Source organism: Nicotiana attenuata, unplaced genomic scaffold, assembly GCF_001879085.1.
Source record: "Nicotiana attenuata strain UT unplaced genomic scaffold, NIATTr2, whole genome shotgun sequence".
NCBI lineage: Eukaryota > Viridiplantae > Streptophyta > Magnoliopsida > Solanales > Solanaceae > Nicotiana > Nicotiana attenuata.
This window is the reverse complement of record NW_017670308.1, coordinates 79,432-102,951: the sequence shown is the minus strand read 5'-3', so window position 1 is coordinate 102,951 and position 23,520 is coordinate 79,432. Positions and strand designations below refer to the sequence as shown.

Below are 23,520 nucleotides of genomic sequence, written 5' to 3'. Positions count from 1 at the left end.
CCCATTTCATTTCTTTTTATTTTCGGACTAACACTTGCAGGTGGTCGACAAGGAGCGGCACGAAGTCTTTAGGTATAAAAGCACGCGTTGCACTCTTTCCCTTGATTAACGAGGCAACAGTGGATCGTGCTAACTTAGAATCAAGGGCCGATCACAAATCAGTGTCGAAGATAGCATTAACAGTATCCGAGGTTCCTCTACAATCAACCTCGAATACCGGGGGGCATTACTCTCGGATGGCGACTTTTGCGAGGAAATTACTTCATAATAGAAGGGTCTCGATAGGTAGGATTTGTTGTACAGGCCAAACAATCAAACAAACCGTTCCCACATAGGTTTCTCGAGCCCTGGCATAAAACATGTACGTATGTATAACTGTTGTTCACAAAAATAAAGAGAAGTACTTTCCTTGCAATTATCTTATGTTTTTACATCCTGTAAAGAATTTCGTACTTTCGATCTCTTAAGGAAACGAGCTCAAGGGCTGATTATAACCAGAGTTTGGATGATCACTTTCTCACTTGGGGACTGCTGTCCAAAAACAAACTCGAACAGATTGAACTATTAAATATCAGGGGCTTAAGACCTCTTAGGAAACTCCCAAATTTTAAAGGCCACGGTCATACCCACTCGGGGACTATTATCTTAGGCAAACCTGGATAATTCGGGAAAGCAAGCCCAATGGGCGATGCCCTAACTAAAAGGCTACGACCATATTTACACAGCTCGGAGACGTCCGAGAACTGTAACAAAAGATTGGCCTTCAAAAAGAAATTTTCCATAACCGGTTCTAGGGCTACCCTCGGCAAACTATAACCTGAGTTACTTACATTGGGAGAAAGTTCCCGCTAACACCGAACCCCCAAGATGCTCCAAAACAAAATAATGTAAAGGCAGGGATTGTTCAAACTTACACAACTAAGTTATTTTATGTTAAGGCATTCCGACCTTTGTGAATACAAGTAATAAAGCAAAGGAAAAATTTGAAAGCCGAAAGGGAAAAGAAGCCTTGTGTATATTTACCCAATAATCTTTTTACAAAGGCCAGAATGGCTTAGTTCAAAATTTATAATGGCCGAAACGACCTCAAAAAGATGCAAAAGAAAGCAAAAAATATAAAGGCCTAAGTGTCCTGGTCTTCATCGGAGGCAACATCTCCATCCTCGGGATCTTCCCCACCTTCAGACTCGCTTAAACTCTCCGAATCTTCCTCGGGAAAGGCCAACTTCCAGGCCCTGGCTTCTTCTGCTTTGCCATTATCGATTTTAGCCAGTATATCGAAGCCCTGAGCAAGGACTCCCTCGAGGGCTTTCCTTCGAGCTTGACACCTTGCATGATCCACCATGCTCTTGGCCTGCGCCTGGATGGCCTCGGTGTCGACCTTGTATTGGGCCACTTTAGCATCGGCTTTGGTATTGGCCACGGCCGCCTCGGATTTGGCCACCTCGAGTTCATTGGCCAAGCTTGCCTTATGTTCTCGTCCAAGTCACACCTCCATTTAAGGTTATGAACAGTCGATTGTAATAATAACACTCAATAAAGAGTCAGGATCGAATCCACAGAGAGCTATATGAATGGGATGTAGGAGTATATATTGTGGTGAATGAGCTTGAACTATCTTAGATTGCACTTCCCTAATATGGTTGTTTCTAGGTCTAATTTAAACTAAGATTGCAAGATAAATAATTGAACTAAGAAATTGTGTTTTTGTTGTTGTTTTCAAATAATGTAAAAGGCCTAGGGCTATGACCTTCACCTAGGTGTTTGCCTAACGGGTTGTAAACTTTAAAGCTTATTTTGTTGGTCGGGGTGTATTATAGCTATCAACACTCAAGAACCCACTCAATACCTCTTGATAAGAGAGTGATTTTGCCCAATTTGGCTTTCTCTAGTCCAAATGGGTATTGAACCAAACAGTTGATAAAATGCTCAAGTCGGGTTATACTATCTCTAGATTTAACCCTTTAATTGGGACTATCAATCTCTTGATTTTATCCCAAATTCTTGTTAGCCAAGTTTCCCTAGACTAAGTCTCTCTTTCTCAAGTAAAGACCAAGTCAAATAGGCATGAACTAATGTTTGCAACCATTAATTCTACAATTAAAAGCAAGAACAAGGCTAAATAATAAACACCCAACCATAAACAAGCCATAAATCAAACACCTATTAGGTTTACACACTAGGGTTGGGTCACAACCCTAGTTAAAAATCTAGCTACTCATAATGGGTATAGAAGAAAACAAGGAAGAACAGACGATAAAACTCATATTGAAAGATTAAAAGATAAAAATCCAATGTTAAATCACCAAATTAAACTAAAGTTGCCTAAAGAAGCAAGGAAAAACGGCTATAGAACTTTCAATATTCAAAATTGACCTAAATTCGTGAAACTATTCTAATTATACAAAGCTGGAAATTTTGGCAAAAATGCCCTTCCGAAAGTTCTGCGGCCGCACAATTCCATGTGCGGTCCGCACTTCTCTTCAGTCTTGACAGGAGCTGGACCTGCGGCCGCACAAGTTTGGAATGTGACTGCTTGCATGTTCTGCGGTCCGCACAATTCTTGGTGCGGCCGCACATGGCTCTTCTGCGGACCTCACATTTCTGAGTGCGGCCGCGTAGCTGAATTATGCGGCCGCACAATAATTATGCGGTCCGGACTTCCTTTGAACTCCATATGCACACTCTCTGAACTTCTGCTCTTGGTTAGCTTCTGTGGCCGCACAATAATTATGCGATCCGCACTTTGCACTAAGACTCTGATGGATTTCCCTCACAATCTGCGGCTGCAAATGGACATCTGCGGTCTGGACTTTAAGCCTTTGTGCCTGATTTTTGTTCTTGAGTTCATATCACTCCTTCTTGAGTTGGATTTCATCTTAGTGGCTCATTTTCCAATACTCCTGCAAAAGCATATTTCATCAGTTTTCGGGAATATAATTAAACACTTTTGGACTAAATGAAAGTAAAAAGGCGCTAATAAGTAGTCAAAAGCCCCACTTATCACCTTATCAGAAATAGCTAAGTCCAATTGGGATTGAAGCTCCTCGATTTTCTTGACCTGCACCGAGGCTTTCGCTTTTGCAGCCCGGAGCTGAGTCTCAGCCGACTCTAGTTATTCTTGGACAGCTTCCTTTTTTAAGGCTAAGATGTCCATATTTTTCTTGAACTCCTCGGCCTCAACTTGAATCGTATCTACCTGTGCCTGAAGCTGCCCGATCTGTTCAAACCTCTGCCGGACCTACAGGATCGGATCGTTAGTCACTATCTGCAATTCATCTTCACTATCATGAAGCACTCGAAATACCTACTCGACCATCTCGGTATGCTCACTCCGAGACGCTTCTAACTCGGTCTGAAGCTTCTCACTCAGAAGCTTGTAAGTATCCCTCTTCTCGGTGAGCTCCCAAACCTCAACCTCGTGCTGGGTTAACTCCTTCCGGATTCGGAGGATAGCCTCATGATGCAATACCAAAGCCTGCAAGCACAAAGGTGTTAGGATTATTTACAACATCAAAATTTAAAATAAGTAATGAAGTGACACTCGAAGTTACCCGATTCAAAGCATGTTGGGCCTCATTGAATAGGCAAGGCACTTCCACCGCGTCCGCGGCCTGGTCCTCCTCAGTCACCAGGCAACAGAGGTTGCTAGTAACCCCCACGGGGGAAGAGAAAACCCAGGCATCCTCCGGGACAAAAAAAGTTATCGACCGCCTGCAGTCAGGGTTAACACTTGGGGCTGGGAATCGATCCACCAGTTTTGGGCTCGATGAAGACCAGTGGCACCCGATGACAGTACCTTTCTTGGCACCGACAAGTCACCAAGCCCGGTGACATCTTCCAAAGAAGTGGACTCAAATCCGTCCAAGAAGTGATGGCTATCAGTCACCCCCGAGGCCCCTCGTAAGAACGGCCTTCTAACATACCGGCCTCACGGATCATAACATCCGAGAGTTGAGGAGACTTGGTGATGTTAATCGCCCCAAGTACGTCGTTCAGGGAACTTTCCTCTGTTTGAGGAATGTCAGCTCCAGTCTCTCTCTCGACCCCCCTAGCTTGGGGCAGAGTGGCCTCAACCCCTTCTGGCTCTGAAGCTTCAGCCAAAGCTCTCTCACCGACCTCATCATGTCGAGATGGTTCAACTTCAGCACTCATTGGTTCGAGAACTTCTTATACCATGACACAAGCCCGCATAGGGGCCACGAGTTTGGATTTATCTTTCTCTTCTTCTTCTTCGGACTCATCCCTTAGTCGATGCACTGAGTCCGAGGATAGAGTGCCGGAACTCCCCTTGGGCTTGCGGGACCTCCTCTTCGGCTTTTTCTTTTTTGAGTTCGGGAAACTCGAGATCCTTTTTCTCTTCTTATCTTCACTCTGCTTCGGAGCAGGGGATCGAGAGGCACATTCTCTTCACCGGATGGAGGCCTCATAGCAACGTCTTTGGTGAGACCTATAAAAAAGGGAACCGTAGAATTCAACAGTACAAGGAGACAATCAAACAGTATTGAATCGGAGTAGAAAACTTACCATGGTTGCGGGCCTCCCATCGGCCCTTCGATAATTCCATCCAAGCAAGCTCGGAATATGGTCTCTGTGACACCAGACCTTCGACCCATTCCTTGAGTTCAGAACTACGTCCGGCACCTGGGCCACAGCTGCAACACCAAAAACATCGATAAGGAAAAAGATAAGAGGTAAAATAACAAGACTAAACATTCAAGGCGAAGTACTACTTACGATTCATTTTCCATTTCTCAGGAAATGGCATGTCTTCGACAGGGATCAGGTCCGAAGTCTTTATTCGAACAAATCGGCCCATCCAACCTCAGTACTGAGCCTTGTCTATACTCGAGAACGGGGCCTTGCTAGCCCGGTGAGCAAGCTTGATCAGCCCTCCTCGATAGAGTCGGGGACTGTAAAGGCGCATAAGGTGATCGAGGGTAAAGGGACATCCCTCGATTTTGCTTACGAAGAATTGGAAGAGAATCACTATTCTTTAGAAGGAAGGGTGGATCTGTCCAAGGGTCACGTCGTACCTCTTGCAGAAGGTAACGATAATAGGGTCTAAGGGACCCAACGTGAAGGGTTGTAAACACTTAGAAAACCCTCCACGTGGGTAATGATCGATTCCTCGGGCGAAGGTACGACCACATGCTTATCGACCCAGTTGCAATCCTCTTTAACCATGGTGAGGAGATCATCGATAATTGTGCATATGTGCCTTGAGACCGGCTCACATCGACCCGATACCGAGGAGGTCTTTTCAATCTTAAAATAAGCAATAGTAGGGCACCCTGCCAGAACAAATTCCTCAAGGTGATGTTCCGCCGCAGCTCCGTCGCCGGCGGGCTGTGATGAAGAGGCGACCTCCTTTTGCGGTACAGTCTTAGAAGTTTTTGCCATTGTAGAATAGAAGAAAATGGATTTAGAATGGTATGCGGTTTGCTGAGAGTTCAAGAAATCCGGATGCCAGAACTGCAAAGCAAATGGACTTCTGAAAAAACAAGAATAGGATGAGCTTTGAACGTAAAGTTTGAATAAAGGAAAGTTGGGGTACTTATAGCTTGCTGGTGACCATTCAGAACCCATGGTGTCCGACCAGCAACTGACAGGCATTTAATGCCTTGGTAACTAGACCGACGAGACGTTTCGGTATCCATTTGTTTCTTACATCATAGTCGGGTGTCTCAGTGACCGTTCGTCGCTTACGTCATGGCCCATCGAGTCGGGATTCGAAAGTTCATATCGTTTCTCGTCATCTTCTCTCCGAGAAACAAGGGGACTATCTGTATACGGTCAAAACCGGACTCGCCCTTTGTGTGACTAGTCGAGACTGGAATATCATAGGTCAAGGTTCGACCTCGTGTTATATCGAACCATGGTGCAAAGTTAGATTGTCGAGCTCGTGACGCAGAGACCGTTCAAGATCGAGATCGAGCAAGATCGAGACTGAGCAACATAGAGACCGAGCAAGATCGAGACCGAGCAAGATAGAGACCGAGCAAGATCGAGAAAAACTTACCGAGCTAAATAACGGAAAGCCAAAATTTTCGCAATCGCGTGAGGATCACAGCAAAAATCCTGGCACATATCAAGAGCCGATTCATTAGCTAATCATGAGATTTCTTACCTCATATAGAAATGTATCAAGAGTAGGACTCCCTTACTATATAAAGGGAGTCTGATCATTTGTAAAAGACATCAATTTTACGCAACATAAAGCAATATACTGTCATTTTCTAGCTACAATTATCTTGTTACATTGTTCATACGTCAGTTGAAACATCTTTGGTTCAAGGGTGATCGAACTCGAGGGCCAAGGCTATCCGATTCGTGGGTTTGCATTTACTTCTTTTATCGTCAATTTCAATATTAACCTGTCTTCTTAATTTGTGCCATGTTATATCACGTATCCTTAAAACTGCGTAAAAAGTCAATTGTTATTTGTTTTTTAGGGTAAACAATATTAATGATGATTTTGTAACATAATAGTATAATTTGCCGCGGCCTTCAACATTTATAGCCTGTTTGGCCAAGTTTCTCCAAGGCCAAAAGCACTTTCTTCCCCCAAAGTTGAAGTGTTTGGCCAAGCTTTTGGAAAAAAAAAAAAAGCGCTATTGTAGAAACAGAAACAGTTTTGGAGAGTAAAAAAAAGTAGCTTCTTCCAAAAGCACTTTTTTTGAAAAGCGCTTTTGAGAAAAAATACACTTAGGAGCTCTTTTTAAAAGCTTGGTCAAATACTAATTGCTGCTCAGAAGTGCGTTTCAAATTAATTAGTCAAACACAAATTGTTTCTCACCAAATGCAGTTCTCAAAATAAGCTGATTTTTTAAAAACTTGGCCAAACATGCTATTAGATTTTAAAGCCATTGCCTAGTGGTCGTAGGCTCTATCTGTCATATTAGGTAGTAATCACTCATTCTCTTGAAATCAAGGGTTCGTCATTGTCGATAGTTGTGTTGAGTAAGATAGCATATATCCGAAAAAATAACTGAAATGTATAAAAGTTGATCCGAACACCATTATTATAAAAATAGATACAACCAGTAAATGTTGCGTTGGGGTTGCCGGGTTGGTAATGGCCAAACACCCGTCTTCTTCCCCTACCACAATTTTGAAAAGAAAAATATAAAAATTAAATAAGAAAGACGATTCCTTGATTTAATGGAGAAAGAAGTATGGCAGATGGGCACAGGAGCGATGCTACCTTAATAAAAATTTTGACTATCATTCGTCGAAAAATTACACTGTGTATAGAAATAAAATACTAAATTTTAGAGGTGTATAACATATACTGAACACCTTTTGTCAGAATTTTTTCACATTCTTTTAAGTTAACACCTTTGCGAAAATTCCTGACTCACCGTGGGTAGTACGAAACAATTTGTTGGAAGTTTTCTTGGGGAAGGTCACGAAATGGTATTTCGTCTGTTACATTATTTTAAGAAAACTAAAACATGACATCGAAAGCGTGTTGGTGTTAGTTCCATATTTTGTTGTATATTTGGTCCATACAAACATCACTTCCAACTGTCGTGGCCTAATCCGATTCGTCATTGATACGTGATGTGTCACATTACGATTGGTGGAAGTAAGAAGTTAGTTCACCCGGACCATCCGTACTATATATTCTTCCTCGTATGCCATATAGTTTATTCTACTAATGTCAATTTTGTTCATTATTTCTCTATGTAACATTCAACTTGTCCCAAAACTTATAAAATTTTGAGTAGATATTTTATGAAAAAATTATCAAGGGAGAGCATCGATTTGATGTCCGGTTCGAACCACTTTCAACTTCCACCGGGGTTTCGGTTCCACCCGACCGACGAGGAGCTCGTGGTTCACTACCTCAAGAAAAAGGCAGCTTCCGCTCCTTTGCCGGTCACAATCATAGCTGAAGTTGATCTTTACAAATTCGATCCATGGGAATTACCAAGTAACTATTACTCTTTCCGTTTCATTTTATGTGAAATTCTTTCCGTTTTAAAGGGAATAGGATCATACATATGGAAGTTTTTGATTACTTTTGTAGGTAAGGCGAATTTTGGAGAACAAGAATGGTATTTTTTCAATCCAAGAGATAGAAAGTATCCGAATGGGACGAGGCCTAATCGGGCGGTGACTTCAGGTTATTGGAAGGCTACTGGAACAGACAAGCCAATACATACATGCGGCGGTACTAAAAAGATTGGTGTGAAAAAGACACTTGTTTTCTATAGGGGAAAGCCTCCTAAAGGAATCAAATCCAATTGGGTCATGCATGAATATCGCCTTGTTGATAATAATTCTTCTCTAACGAAGAAATGCTCTTTAAGGGTAAGGTAACTTTCTCATTTCAAAACCAAATACATAGTTTACGCAGACTTTACCCTTGCCTTTAAGAAGGTAAAGATACTATTTCCGATAGACCCTCGGCTCAGGAAGGAAAAAGAGAAGGGGCACAAATATAGTGAAGGTCCTACCGGGATTCGAACCCAGGTCACTGGATTCAAAGTCCAGAGTGCTAACCACTACACCATAGAACCTTAGATAACAAACTTATATACACAATATAATTTTTGACAAAAGATGTTTAACTGATTATCCATTGATAGTTATAGCTCTGCCCTAGTTTCTCGATACCTAAGTCTCAATAAATTAAAATATTATTGTCTTGGCTTATATTAATATAATTTCATTATGTTTTATTAATTAATTATTTATTTTGTGTAGCTTGATGATTGGGTATTATGTCGGATTTACAACAAAAACAGTTCGAGTACAATAATGGAAATGGACAAGGAGGATTCTATTGAGGACACAACAGGTTCAACTTCAATATTGCCAGCTTTATCAAAGAATTATTTCGAGCAAAATCCAAGTATAGGAACCTTAAGAGTAGGTTCCAATTTTGATGAGTTTTTCGAAAATGACATGAAAATGGCGAAAAATGAATATGAAAATGGCGACGATACGCCATTAATGGAGGAAAATTCGATTTCATTTCTTACAATGCTCAATCAAATTTCACCCAGAAGTTCACAGCTCAATTCTTGGTTCTCTGGCTACCGATAGAGTTATTTCTTCATTAATCTATCGTCAAATCGCTAGTAGATAATAGAATATTGATAATTTGTCGCTAGCGAGGGATTTTGTTGTTTAGCTACAGAATTTGTCCCTTGCTAATTTCTATTTTATTAGTAGTGTTTTTACCAATACATTAATTTTATTGAGAAGTTCTTTTCAATAGTTGAATTAAAGAATAACGGTGTTAAGATTTTTGGGAAGGAATACACTTGCCAGAAAATGAAGTTATCTATTGCATAATAATTTACTCTTATTGTCGAAGTTTAATTATTTATTGTCGAATTTTAGTTATAATCAACTTAATTAACAGCACATGGCTTAGAGCTAAATTCTGTTTGTTTTGGACTTTGTTAATTTCAAGGTTTAGATATTGTCCTTAGTAGAGGTGGAGCCAAGATTTCAATTTTATATGTTCTGAATTTTAGAACGACGACTTCAAATGCTAATATTGAATTCTAAATTTAATATATATATATATATATATATATATATATATATATATATAAGTTAATTTTTAAACTAACTAATAACGTATTNCGTAAAAGAATTTACGCCAGAACTCGCGGTTAGCTTTGTCGTCAGCCCTCACCACAAAGCTCTTCTTACCACGGCTCCTCAATTGAAGCATGGTACCCCTCATGTAACTGGGGCTGAACATCTGCAGCAGGTGGTGAACGGAAACGACGGTCCCGGCCTCACCCGCAAGCGTGGTAAGGATTCAACACACCTTCAAGGCGTAAGGTGTGAGCTGAGCCGGGCATACATGATAGAAGCGGCAAAGCTCTTCCGCCAGGGGGTTAAGCGGAAAGCTATATCCGATCCTAAGAGCGTACTCATAGAATGTGCAGAACCCGGGCCTATGCACATTGGCATAGTCCGTCCCGGCCGGAGCCATTTCAACATGGCCAGGAATGTTGTATCTAGTTCTAATGGCGTCCAGGTGAGACTGAAGCAACTCGCTATGCTCCCAGGGATAAGAGAGGCATGTCGTATTGAAATCTTTCCGGACACTCAAGTCCTTCGGTAAAACATTATTTACCGTTGAAGGAAAGGTCTTCTCCACTTCTTCCCCTTCACCATCGGAAGGGGGCGGAACCCTAGAAGAAGCGTCGTCCTTAGTCCTTTTGCTTTCTTGACGGCGTTTCACCATGATACGATTTATAAGAATAAAGTGTTAGTAATGAGAGATACGATCCTCAGAAATGGTATTTCTCTGAAAGCGATACAACTCTTGTAAGAAAGAAAGATGAAGAAACAAAGGGAAACTCTCCGAAGGTTCGAAAGATGAATCTCTTTGAACCACTCCTCTATTTATAGGAATGAGGCACACGGAAATCGAAGAGGCACAATTCTGAAACTGAAGCGGGAAGCCAAAACGTCACGTCATGTTCTGAACAGTCTCGGGAACCAAAAATAATGATGACGCATGTGACTGGTGACGTCACCTTAAAAAAGGGGGTCGCATGTCAACGGCCCAATAATATTATCCCCGCTCACGCTCTTCGAAAGAGGAGCCTATGGGCGCGGCCAAATTTCCGTAAAAAGCAAATCGTGCATGTCCGTCCATTGAAGACGATCATCGAGTACGTCTCCAACGAACGGAGGGACTAACTGTATAGGGTTAAATTTGGCTCATAACGCCCCCACGCCAAACGGGCACGTCCCTTATAATAAGGGCGACCCGAGTGAGGGCGCGGCCCAAGTTGGTGAAGAAGAAGTGACGTCGTTTAGTGCCTGACCTTTTTACTGAGTAGAAGCCACCAACTTTTGTACCTTTTTGATTATTTCGAGGGAGGTCTCCTACTATATAAAGGAGACCTCCACATTGTAATAAAAAGAGGGATTCTCGGATAATACAATTTCTCTCTCTATCTCTCTCTCTTATCTCTTTCTTGATTTTCCAACCATTGCTTCCCTCTTAAGCTAAGTCTATTTCATTACGCACTTACAGATCTACAAACATTCTTGAAGCAATAATCATCTCTTGGGCTTATTATATTTGATTACGATTTACCCCTATATATTTTCGATTGTTTTTAAGCTTATAAAATACGAATATAATTTTTGAGCTAAACAAATTGTTTTATTTTCAAATCTATCCTCAGTATTCTTACTACTCTAATTAGTAATTTTTTAATGAAGTGAGTCAGTTATGAGAGAGATATAAGGATGTGCATACGCAATAGCCAAGCTTATAAATAAAGTTATTAAATTGACGAGCTCTGGGTGTATATGATTTTTCTGCTTGAACTTTGTCACATTATAGTAAAGTTTAAGATATCGTTCTACAGATATTGGAACCACCTAAGCTACAGATTTGTATTGTCTTTGTCACTATTTGAGAGAATCAAATTGGTTTGTTCTTAAAAATGTAGTAAAATAAAAGCAATAAGTATTTACAATTTTATAATAAAAAAATAGGGGTTGGGATATTGCGATGCAGCAAGATAAAAGTATTATAATAAATCAAAATTTTACTATTTATTTCTCTGTTTTAATGAAATGATCGCTTATTTCTAATTCAACCAAATCACATACAAGCATCCAATTAATAACACCTCTTTCGGTTAATGTAGTTAATTGATTAACAGTTAAACATAGACCTTGTTTAAAGAATGATCACTTATTTCTAAGACAATGACTCCACATAACAACAATATATAAATAGTACCGCTCGCGCTTAGTGTTATCAATTTATTGACAGTTAGTGACATTAAACACTAATTGAATAATAACACCTCTTTCGATTAGTGTAATTAACCAATTGAAGTAGTGGCTTCAAACAAGAATTATCTTAGTTGAGTGCACCAAGTGAAAAAAAAAACCTCTTTCGATTAGCCTTTACTAAATCAATAAACTTGTTTAAATCTTTCTCTTCTCCCGAATAAGAAACAAAATAACAAGAGAAAGATTTTGGTAAGTGTATATAATTATATCTTATATCGAATAATAGATATAATCAATATCAAATACCTTGGTGTATAAAGATGATAAAGAGAAAATCTCAACATAAGAAGGTAATAACATTAAGATAATTATTATATCACTTTTATAGTTTTCTAGTATCCCAACCAAAGAAAATTACTCGATTATGGAGAAAAGATTAAAAAAAAATACTATTCCTACAATAAAAGAAATAACTTTTAAAATTAAAACAACGCTAATCAAAGTTGGTATTCTCTGCACAAGAATGGTTCTCCCCCTTTCACTGAAAAGTCATGCTTATTTATTGGAAATTATGCCCGTAAAATTCTCAGGGATGTCATTCTTGGATTGGGGATGACTTCCTAGCTCTTGAATCAATTTCTTTCAGCTGCCTCTTTCCACGGATGACATCCTTAGAATTAAGGATGACCTCCTTGGATTGGGAATGCCATCCTTGGCCTTTTTGATGTCTCTGCCTAAACGCTCTTCTTTCTTCTCTTTTTCTTTTCTTTTCTTTCCTGCAACATTATTAATAATTTGTACAAATATTGAGAAAAAAAAAAGTCTTAACTATAAATAAAGCTTTGTTTATTTAATATAATATATACCTAAAACATACATAATATATACTTATCGAAATACTGTTAAGAAATTAAGCTCAAAATAATAATATGAAACAAGAAAATAGACAAGTGATTTAGAGAGGAAGAGAAAACTTTCTTATTTCTTTCAAGTAATTTTCAAGTGTTTACAACACGATCCTCAATATCTCTACTTATAAAGATATATTAAGGAACGCCAAAGTGTGTCATGAATGTGGCATTAACCATTGAGATCATGGGAGAAGATCACGGGAAGGTTATAGAGGTGTGAAAGTTACAACTATAATAATAAGAAGTAGTGGTAGTTATCTACATAATGAAGAAAAGTATTGGGTGTTATATTTGATCGGTGGACATCCATATATTATGAATTCACAATACATAAATTTCAATTACAACTTATTTCAATGCTATATATTTTTAAAATTAAAATTTTAAGTCTTGTCTAAGCCAAAAACACTAAAGAAAACTGACCCTTCCAGGGGCGGATGTTGTGTTCTACGACGGGTTTAATTAAACCCTAAATTTATGATGCAGAGTAAAAATTTATTAAAATTATAAAATTAGTATATATGAACCCATGCCTTTAAAAATATAATAAGTTCAATACTAAAAACCTTAAAAGTTGAACCCATAGGGTTTAAATTCGGGATCCGTCTCCGGACCCATCCTATTATGAGAATTCAAAGAAAAAATAGGAAAAATGACATTGTATAGTTGCTCTCAAAATAATAGCCGAAAAATAAACTTTTTTGATATACACACACACACACACACACACACACACAAATTTAAGTATATCATATGCAAAAAAATATACAAATTTTATATACTTTTGCGGCTCCTGAATATAAATAGGTTCGGTTACAGGCTAAAAATTGATCTTTGCCCAAAAAAATATAATGGGTATTCCGAGAATATTTTAAGGATTTAATTGGTGAAATAGTTCTAGCTTAGAGGATCAAAACTTAATTTTAACTAATAAAAACTCAATGTTGTTGCATATAAATGAATGTTCACTGAGATGTGGTGCAGCGGATGAGACTGCTCTTCCCTTAACCAGAGGTTTCGGGTTCGAGCTCTGGGTATGAAAAATCCATGGTAGGGAGCGCATCCAACCGAAAGGGGCCCTACGCGGCGCGTATCCGAATATAGTCGGACTTCAATGCGGGTACCGAACACCGAGTGGGAAACCAAAAAAAAAAATGTTCACTGACCATAAACAAGCATTATTTTGTCAAATATTACATTCATAGTGATTCAAAAATAGCTAGCCCAAATCTAAACTATGCCAAATGGAACTAACTGATCTTATGCCTTCAAAGCCCAAAGAAAAGCCAATGAAATGAGGGATATTTGCACAAATGACCGGTCGAATTTACTGTTTGTATTTTCTAGTCGATTTTTATAAATTATTAGACGACCACCGCTATTTCTAATTTAAGAAATTAGTCTAAGTTTGACATTTATATTTATATATAGAGGCTAGAAAATTACCAAATCATGACTAGCGATTTTTTTCGTGGTGTAGGGAAATTCTATCCTCTCTGGACTTTTAGATTTGTTGATCGCAGTTGTACTTCATATTTAGCGATCTGGGTTCTATGATTTCAAGTTTTTTAATCGGACAACACTCTTCAATAGAACATTCATAACTTATTGTAGAAATATCCAAACGACGAACGGTTTACGAAATTGGAGATTAGAATCAAATGGCTTTGAAATTCAAAAATAGCCAGATTTACCACTGGTCGTTGAAAAATAGCCAAGTTTCAAAAGTCATCGAAATTTAGCCACTTTAAATCTGAGCGAAAACACCGTTCAAAATCCGGAAAAATACGCCCGCAAATTTTACGGGAGTTCCAGCAAGTATAATTGTCTAGTATAATATACTGGAGTTTGGAGCACTGGTGCTCCAGTCTCCCGCAAATTTTACAGGAGTTAGCAAAGTATACCGGTCCAGCATAATATGCTGGAGTTCGTACACAAATGCACCAGGACTCCCGTATATTGTACTGGACCGGTCCCTGTTGCAGCAAAATAGTGGCTATTTTTCATTGACTTGATAAACGCTGGCTATTTTTCATTGACCAGTGTGAAAACTGGCTATACGATGATATTTTAACTATATTAGGAGATAGTGACAGTCGTAACAAATACTTAGCTGCTGAGAATGTATTTGCTAATTAGTTAGGGTCATTAATTTCCTGCTAAAGTGTCATTAGCTATGATTTTGCAAGCTAGGATTTAATAATACTTTCTCTATTTTAATTTATATATGATACTTTTCATTTCTTGAGATTCAAATTATGTGATACATATATACATACTATTAAGTCGGGCATACTATATGTAATATCTCCCCATTCACGATAAATAATAAAAAAAAAGTCATTCCATTTTAACGAAAGACCAACGCCCAAGTTTCATAACTTTTAGTTTGCTATCTCGATCGTGATTTTCTTATCCCAAAGGGAAGGTTTGTGGCCAGTTGTTGGCGAATAGGGATTCGAATCTCCTACACCTTGGTTCGTAGCCACGTGCTATTAGCCACGTGCTATAATCCCCGCAACTTATAGCACCTTTCATATAACATTTTGAATATCTAAATTTTAATTTTATTATATTAGTTAATTTAATCTAATTTAGCTTCGAAGATTAGTCCAATTTACTCTCAAGAAGCAAAAAGTGTCACATAAATTGAGACGAATGAAAAAATTATTGAATTCCAACGTAATCATACTTAATATTATAATATAAGTTTTAATTGTGTTTGAGGTTAAGTACTTGGTCCTACTAGTGAAATCTACGATTCTAAAGACATGAGGTTTCATTTTGAATTAGTTACCTCATATAGCAAAGGTTGATATCTTATTTATTTTAAATAAATACCCTTTTAAAAAATTATATTCCATAGCTACCTTTTGATCTTTTATAGCCAAATACCTATTTATGGTCACCTCCTACCATTAAGCCATAAAATAAGCTTTGTATTATTTTTCTCTCTCCCCTCAAATTTCTAATATCCCCTCAAAAGTGAAAGAAAGGTAAATCTAAAAAGCTGCCAACTGAGAAATCGAAAAGTGGCTGCCAACCGAGAAGTGGCTAGTCTGCTCGATTTCCTCCATTCTAATAATCAAAAGTGAAGAAAGATGAAGGAGATGAATAGCAAGAACGAAAAAGTGTTGAAACTCCATCTCAGTACAAGAAAGAAAGGTAATTCGATGCTTCCGAAACCAAGGGTCGACACATACTTCCGAAAGCCAATAATTGTAAGGATTAGTTACTGGTACTGATGCTGCTTCAACGAGACGATATTAGGGTTGTTCTTGAACAAAGACGACGGAGTTGGGGGCTGAGCAACTTGAATTTTTTGTTAATATTTTTTAATGTATTTCAATGTATCTCACTGTATTTCCATGTATTTCATTGTCGTTTTTTTTATTGTATTTCAATGTATCTCGATGTTTTCTATGTATTTCATTGTATTTATTATTTTTTTTATTGTATTTCAATATATCCCGATGTATTCTATGTGTTTCATTGTATTCATTGTCTCGCTATATTCCAAGAATGTATTCAAATATTTTTTTGTAATTAATATAATTTATGTATTCAGATGTATTATATAATTTCTCTGAAGAATGCTATGTTTTTGGGGTGTTTTTCGGTAGAGAATCTTTTTTATAACTGGAAATACAAAATTTGTGTGTTATAATTGAGTTTGTTGAGTTATATTAGGAGTCTATTATGTTAATTGATTCACTTTCCGTTTAAAAACAGTATAATCCCTATTTCACACCGTGAATACAGTCGAATACAATAATCTGTCCAGCTGTAATCCCATGTTTCACGCCATGAATACAGTCGAATACAGTCGAATACAATAATCTGTCCAGCTGTAATCCCATGTTTCACGCCATGAATACAGTCGAATACACTCGGATACAACAACTGATTAGATGGACTTTCCTGATTCACGCCTATTTTTGCTTTTGTATTCATGAATACAGTAGCTTAAATACATCTAATGCATCTTATAACAACAGAAAACGTTCTACAATCCGTAATATAGCAAATGGTATCTATAGATAGCTAATTACCACTAAAAGATAGTGCTTTATGAAAATTTCTCTTTAATTTTCGACCTTTACTAGTATATTTTTTATTACTTTTTCACTTTCCAATTATAGTAATACTCAGAAGTGAAAGTCATCCTTTACATTCAAACTACAGGAAAATTATAGTTTAAAAAGTAATTCATGCCGTTATTGTATTTGGAATAAGGTGCACTAGTTGTGACAGATTGCAGCTTCCAATGATATAAGCTGCTTAACGTTGTCTTTTTCTTGTTATGTTTCAAAACATTAGATATCTTGATGTTAATCTTTGGCTAATAAAATACCACTATTTTCCATGTGTTGTGTAACATGAGCAGAGGCGGAGCCACAATATTATCTACGGGTTCAGCCCAACCCAGTAACTTTGATTTAAATTATGTATTTGTCTTATTATTTTTATTAATATATATAAATTATAAATTTAGAATCCAATAACTTAAAAGTATTAGAATCCTAAACTAATAAACTTAAAATTTGACTCCGCCTCTGTACACGAGTTTTAGTGTTAGTCGTTCTTTGCAGCCTCTAAAGTAGTCGTTCTTTGCGGCCTCTGAAGCTCAAAATTCTAATTTTTCCATTTGATAGGTCTTTGTCTTGTGAAAGTCAATTTATCTACCTCCACTTTGAAATTCTTATTTTTAGAATTATTAGTAGCAAATCTCATTTTCCAACAATTTTTAAGTCAAATATTCTCCGAATGATGACTTAAGCATGAAGAGCTAAAACGTCTATATTAATCACCAGAGAACTGTATGGGTCAAAATCTGACCACACGTGGATTAGCGCTAAAAGGATCGGTAAGGGGTCGACTAAGCCGTGGTCATACCCACCAGGCGTAATAACGACGAGTATCTCGGCCACTACCGAAATCGAGCCATCAGAAAGCTTGTACGGCAATGTAAATGTCGTAATACTTAGGGGGAGCGACGTAAAGTACAATCAAGGGTTGAAGGCATTATAGCTAAGAACCGTTGGACAAAAGGGAATACTGATAATATATATAGGGGGCAAGAAGACAAGAAAACGGGAGGCCCTCTCTCCTAGAGAGAGAAGAGGTGAAGAAAACCAAGAAAAGGTTTAGATAGCGAACACAAATCTCTGTGATCGTGATTATTGAATCAACAAAGACAGATGTCATCACTATCGATGTCGTTCCATCTTTTCCGCCTTTATCATTACATCACGGGATAATATGTAAAAAATGTAAGCCTATCATCTGTATTTGATATCTCATACGATCCCAGAAAGTTAATAAGCTTGATTATATCTTATTCTCTTATTCAATGTGCTTAGATCTGGAGTTAATTACCTTTGGCTAAGATTTATCCTTTATTTTCTTCATTAATTAGTTTAGCAAAAAGTTTAACACTTTTTGGTCAAACAATTTGGCGCCGTCTGTGGGGATTTCTTAGCCAAAATTTTAATTTCTTCTAGATCTAAAACTAGCCAAAGTATCACTCCACGGCTGTCATAGCCTCACCATCTCAGTATAAACACCAACTCGAAAAAGTGATAGATAAGCTTTTGAAATAACCAAACCAATCTGGGTCAGATCTCTACATGAAATCGAAATTAGGTTTGATGTCTAAGCAAAACCCACGCCTCACCTGTAGCGACGGGTTCAGATCGTCGTGTGAGTACTCAAAGTGGGATTGCGGTCACTACGCACTTAGCATGCCCACAAATACCGATCTATACTCCACCTCTTAGGAAGGGACGATAGCCTACTGTGTGATTCTATCGACTTATCCTGCTTTATTTTTGTATTCGTGTGCAATTGTAATTTATGTACAGGGTATACCGCGTTCCCCTTATTATCTGCGCACACCGAACGGGTCAAACCGGGACTCAAGCTCGAGATCCCAACGGGCATGGTATGTTCAGCCCATGAGAAGCCTAGACGCGATTAACGACGAAGCCAAACATGGAGCTGCCAAATCTGAAACCGTCATTCGAGTACGGGACAGAACGGGTCGCCTTACAGTGCCCCTCCCTCTTCGCCGACTTACCAAGTCAAGGTAACAGACAATTTTGTTTGGATCTAACTTGTCGTTTTTCTCTTTATATTCAAATACAAGGAATACGAGCATTCTCATAGGTACGCGACAAGGAGCGAACGCCAACGAATCCACCAAGCAAAACCCTCCACACCACATCGTACTACAAATAACAGACAAACGTCTCAAAACAAGCTGGTATTATTATGAAAATCTCCATGAGCTAGGACTACGCGGCGGGCCCGTGGAACGTACAGTCCCTCCGATGCAAGCAGAAGTTGAACTCGAAAAGCTTGCATGTATATTCGCCATGACAATCTTACGCCAATTCAGCCGACTAAATATTGCGAATCACGTCTGAACTTCGTTCAGTCCCAGGGTACCCAGAAGCCCGAGCAATAAGTTCGTCGCTCGTCCCGATCACGACCTCTCCAGGTCGAGCAAAGAGAAGATTAGGTAAACCGGGACTCCACCGACACACACACACACACTACAACGACGCATGGCGTTCTCCAATGAAAACAAAATTAAACAAATCGGGACTCATCCCGACGCGCAGTACTCTCCAACGAAACAAAATTAAACAAACCGGGACTCATCCCGAAGAGCAGTACTCTCCAGTGAAAACAAAATTAAACAAGCTGGGACTTATCCCGATGCGCACAAACAATACAACAATGAGTGATGTTCTCCAATAAAAGTAACGCAACAGGAAAACCTGCTCCATCGCCAAGTAAAAGGGAAATTCCACTTCGCTCGAACTCACAACAGAATAAAATTCGACCTCGCTCGAATTAACACCCTTACGGCCATCAGCCATCGCCAAACGGGTTACAATTCGACCTCACTCGAATTAATACCTTTACGGCCATCGTCCATCGCCAAGCGGGTTATGATTCGACCTCGCTCGAATTAACACCCTTACGGCCATCGCCCATCGTCGAACAAGTTATGATTCGACCTCGCTCGAATTAACACCCTTACGGCCATCAGCCATCACCAAACCGGTTATGATTCAACCTCGCTCGAATTAACACCCTTACGGCCATCGGCCATCGCCAAATGAAAGGGAAGTTCGACCTCGCTCGGACTCATAACGAGTTACGATTTTGACCTTGCTCGAATTCACACCCTTACGGCCGTCGGCCATCTCTAAGTAGTGAAAATTCGCTCACCCGAATCAAATCAAAGTTCGACCCCATTGAACTCATAACGGGTCATAGTTCGACCTCACATGAGCTCACCCCCCGCCATCGCTAAACTCACCATGCGAAAGGGACCTCGCTCGAATATACAAGTCAAAACTGATTTCGCCCAAGTTGGCAAGTCTGAATTCAACCTCGCTCGAATATACAAGTCAAAACTGACTTCGCCCAAATTGGCAAGTCTGAATTCGACCTCGCTCGAATATACAAGTCAAAACTGACTTCGCCCAAATTGGCAAGTCTTAATTCGACCTCTCTCGAATATACAAGTCAGAACTTACTTCGCCCAAGATGACAAGTCTGAATTCAACCTTGTTCGAATATACAAATCAAGGTTGATTCTGCCCAAGCTAGAAATTGAGAAGTCAACCTCGCCCGAACTTGCAGATCCAAAGTGACTTCATCCGAACTCACACAACGAGATCCGACCTCTCTCGGATCAAGCGAACTAGATCCGTGCTCATTCGAATTCTCAATTAAAAGATCAGGGACTCATCACAAAGAAATCCGAAGATTTTCTTCCCAAAAAAGAAAAAACAAAAAAAATTTGGGGGGGGGGGAGAAAGAAAGTCAAGAGATTCATAAACAAAGGCGAAGCAACTATTTTATTCAAATGTACGTGCGCAACAACCACGCTTACAAAAGGCCAAAAACGGACCCTCAAGAAAAAGATGAAAATAAACAACAAAAGAACAAAAAAAAAACTAAGTACAAAGCTGCAATGTAACGACCCGGCCGGTCGTTTTTAGAATTTACGCCCCGATCCCCTATTAACTGCTTTCCCCAAGTTTATTTCTTCTATTTTGAATTGCCGGGATGGTCGGTTTTGAATTTCGGGGAGTTTTGGGACACTTAGTCCCTAAATGAGAGCTTAAGTGTTGGAAAGTTGACCGTAGGCGGAACAGTGTGAAGACGGCCTCGGAATGAAAATCCAATGGTTCTGTTAGCTCCGTTGGGTGATTCGGGTTTAGGGGCGTGGTCGGATTGTGTTTTGGAGGTCCGTAGCTAATTTAGGCTTGAAATGCCGGAAGTTTGACTTTTGAAGTTTCCGGTTCGATAGTGAGATTTTGATCCGAGGGTCGGAATGAAATTCCAAAAGTTGGAATAGCTTCGTAGTGTTGAATGTGACGTGTGTGCAAAATTTCAGGTCATTCAGACGAGATTTGATAGACTTTTTGATTGAAAGCGTATTTTGAGAATTTGGAGTTCTTAGGCTTGAATCCATGGTTAATTTGAGGTTTCGATGTTGTTTTAGGTGTTTTAAGGATTGGTACAAGTTTGGACAGTGGTATTAGACTTGTTGGTGCCTTTGGTTGAGGTCCCGGGGGCCTCGGGATGATTTCGGATGGTTGACGGGGAGTTTTGAGATATATTGCAGCTGCTGAACTTTGCTGCTTCTGGTATTTCCGCACCTGCGGTTTGGGGACCGCAGGTGCGATGCCGCACGTGTAGAAGAAGAGCCGCAGAAGCGGAAATAGGGGGAGTCATCAAGAACCGCAGATGCTGTATGTTTTTCCGCAGAAGCGGTACCGCACCTGCGGGTGGGGAGCCGCAGATGCGGAAGCTGGGCGTTAAGTGATGGGTCGCAGGTGCGACCTTTGGTTCGCAAATGCGGGACCGTAGAAGCGGTCCCAAGGCCGCAGATGCGGAAACTGCTGGGCATTATTTTTAAAAGGGGTTCCGCGACTTTGAGGTTTATTTCACCATTTTTATCTCGGCTTGGGAGCTTTTGGGACGATTTGAAAGAGGGATTTCAAGGGAATCACTTGGAGGTAAGATTCTTGGTCTCAAAACACGTTTCTAATGTGAAATCTACCTAGTAAATCATGGAAGCTAGGCCTAAAATGGAAGAATTAGGGCTTGGGATTTAAGAGACTTGAAATAAGAATTTGAGGGGTCATTTGGGCTACGATTTCAGTGTTCTTGGTATGTATGAACTCGTGATAGTGTGATGATTCCGAAAATATAAATTTCACTCGATTCCGAGACGTGGGCCCGAGGGCGTTTTGGTCATTTTACCTAATTTCGCGTATTAGCTTAGAATTTAATTGTAGAATCAGTTACTTGAAGTGTTATTTACATTATGAAATTTAATTGAATAGATTTGGGGCATTTGGAGTCGGATACTTGTGGCAAAAACGTGGTTTCGGGTTGACATTTCAGCCGGTTCGAGGTAAGTGGCTTGTCTAACCTTGTGGGGGGACATTTCCCCTTAGGATTGTTATTGTGATAATTGAAATGCCTTGTGCGTGAGGTGACGAGCGCGTACTTGTGCTAATTGTTGGAAATTCGGTTTTTCATTAAAAATAGCCTTGAATTGTGTTCTTCCTTTTTCTTGCTTACACTACTTGGAAATTTATCCTGCTGTTAGTTTAGAGAAGCATGTCTAATTGACTAAATTGTTGTACTTGCCTTAAATGCCTTATTTTTATTACGTGAAGCATGCTAGGTTAGAATTATCTATTTTGCCTTGGTACGAAGTTGAGCTTAATTGAGTATTTCTTTTTGCTATTGTTGTGCATTTTATTTTGGGGCTACGGGAAGGCATCCCGGGAGACCCCCCTGTACTTATTCATGATCGAGCTGACGTGCGGGATACCGAGAGGTCCCTGGCACATACCTATTGAGGATACTAAGAGATCCTCGGGATACCAATAGATCCCTGGCATACATTGAGGATACTAAGAGATCCTCGGGATACCAAGAGATCCCTGGCATATATTGAGGATACCAAGAGATCCTCGGGATACCAAGAGATCCCCGGTTATCATCCTTGTGATTGTTTTTGCCTCTGTATTAGTCGTAGTTACCTTTATATCCTGTGATACTTTCACTGTTGCACTTCATTATACTGTTCTTATCTACACTGTTGAATTTTTATATTCTATTTAATCTCAGTAGGGCCCTGACCTTCCTCGTTACTACCCAACCGAGGTTAGGCTTGGCACTTACTGAGTACGCTGTGGTGTACTCATGCCCTTCCTGCGCATGTTTTTCATGTGCAGATCCAGGTACTTCGACTTAGTCCTACCACCCCTGAGGCGAGACGACTTCTATAGCGACTTTGAGGTATATCTGTCGCGTCCGCAGATCGAGGAGTCTCTTTCTATTCTTGTTGTTTAGTGCTAGCCTTCTGTATTTCAGTTCTTGTTAGACATTCTGGAGTTAGAGCTATGTAGTACTTCTTAGCTTGTGATTCATGGGTTTCCGGGTCTTGGATTTATATGTTGATTTTGAGAATTAAATATGGCGTATGCCGAGCGGCACATTTAAACGCTGTTTATTCCTTTATTTTTGTTTTAAATTGTTTTACTTCCGCGAATTTTGGTTTTCTTCCGCAATTTAGGCTTACCTAGTCGTAGAGACTAGGTGCCGTCAGATGGTTCATGGAGGGCGAACCAGGGTCGTGACATGCAACCACGTTTCACTCGGCGTCATCTCCACCACCGTTCTCCCCAGCATCCTCATCATCAGAAGGAAGTCCATCCTCAATCTCAATGCCCTCACCAGCCTCCGGTGTCGCAGGGTCGTAACCGCAGGCAATACGAGCCTCGCGTGCCTTCACCGAGCATCATCAAAGGCGGCCTCAGGAACACTCCCC

General features: G+C 39.6%; 1 protein-coding gene and 1 non-coding gene across 2 annotated transcripts; one reads left to right on the top strand and one right to left on the bottom strand.

Annotated features, from left to right (window-relative positions):
* Nucleotides 1-7,657: 7,657 nt before the first annotated feature.
* LOC109237588 (NAC transcription factor 25-like) lies at nucleotides 7,658-9,297 on the top strand. The gene is made up of 3 exons (XM_019403905.1): nucleotides 7,658-7,939; nucleotides 8,036-8,319; nucleotides 8,716-9,297. The coding sequence occupies exons 1-3, from the start codon at nucleotides 7,741-7,743 to the stop codon at nucleotides 9,055-9,057; spliced, it is 825 nt and encodes a 274-aa protein (XP_019259450.1). The 5' UTR covers nucleotides 7,658-7,740; the 3' UTR covers nucleotides 9,058-9,297.
* Nucleotides 8,457-8,528, bottom strand: TRNAQ-UUG. Its single transcript has one exon. It is a non-coding gene; the product is annotated as a tRNA-Gln (tRNA).
* Nucleotides 9,298-23,520: the final 14,223 nt, after the last annotated feature.

Excerpts from the sequence above, each read along its gene's own strand:
- LOC109237588 (XM_019403905.1), top strand. The coding sequence starts at position 7,741 with ATGAAAAAATTATCAAGGGAGAGCATCGATTTGATGTCCGGTTCGAAC. Across the intron at positions 7,940-8,035 it reads CGATCCATGGGAATTACCAA|GTAAGGCGAATTTTGGAGAA; the intron begins GTAACTATTACT and ends TTACTTTTGTAG. Across the intron at positions 8,320-8,715 it reads CGAAGAAATGCTCTTTAAGG|CTTGATGATTGGGTATTATG; the intron begins GTAAGGTAACTT and ends TATTTTGTGTAG.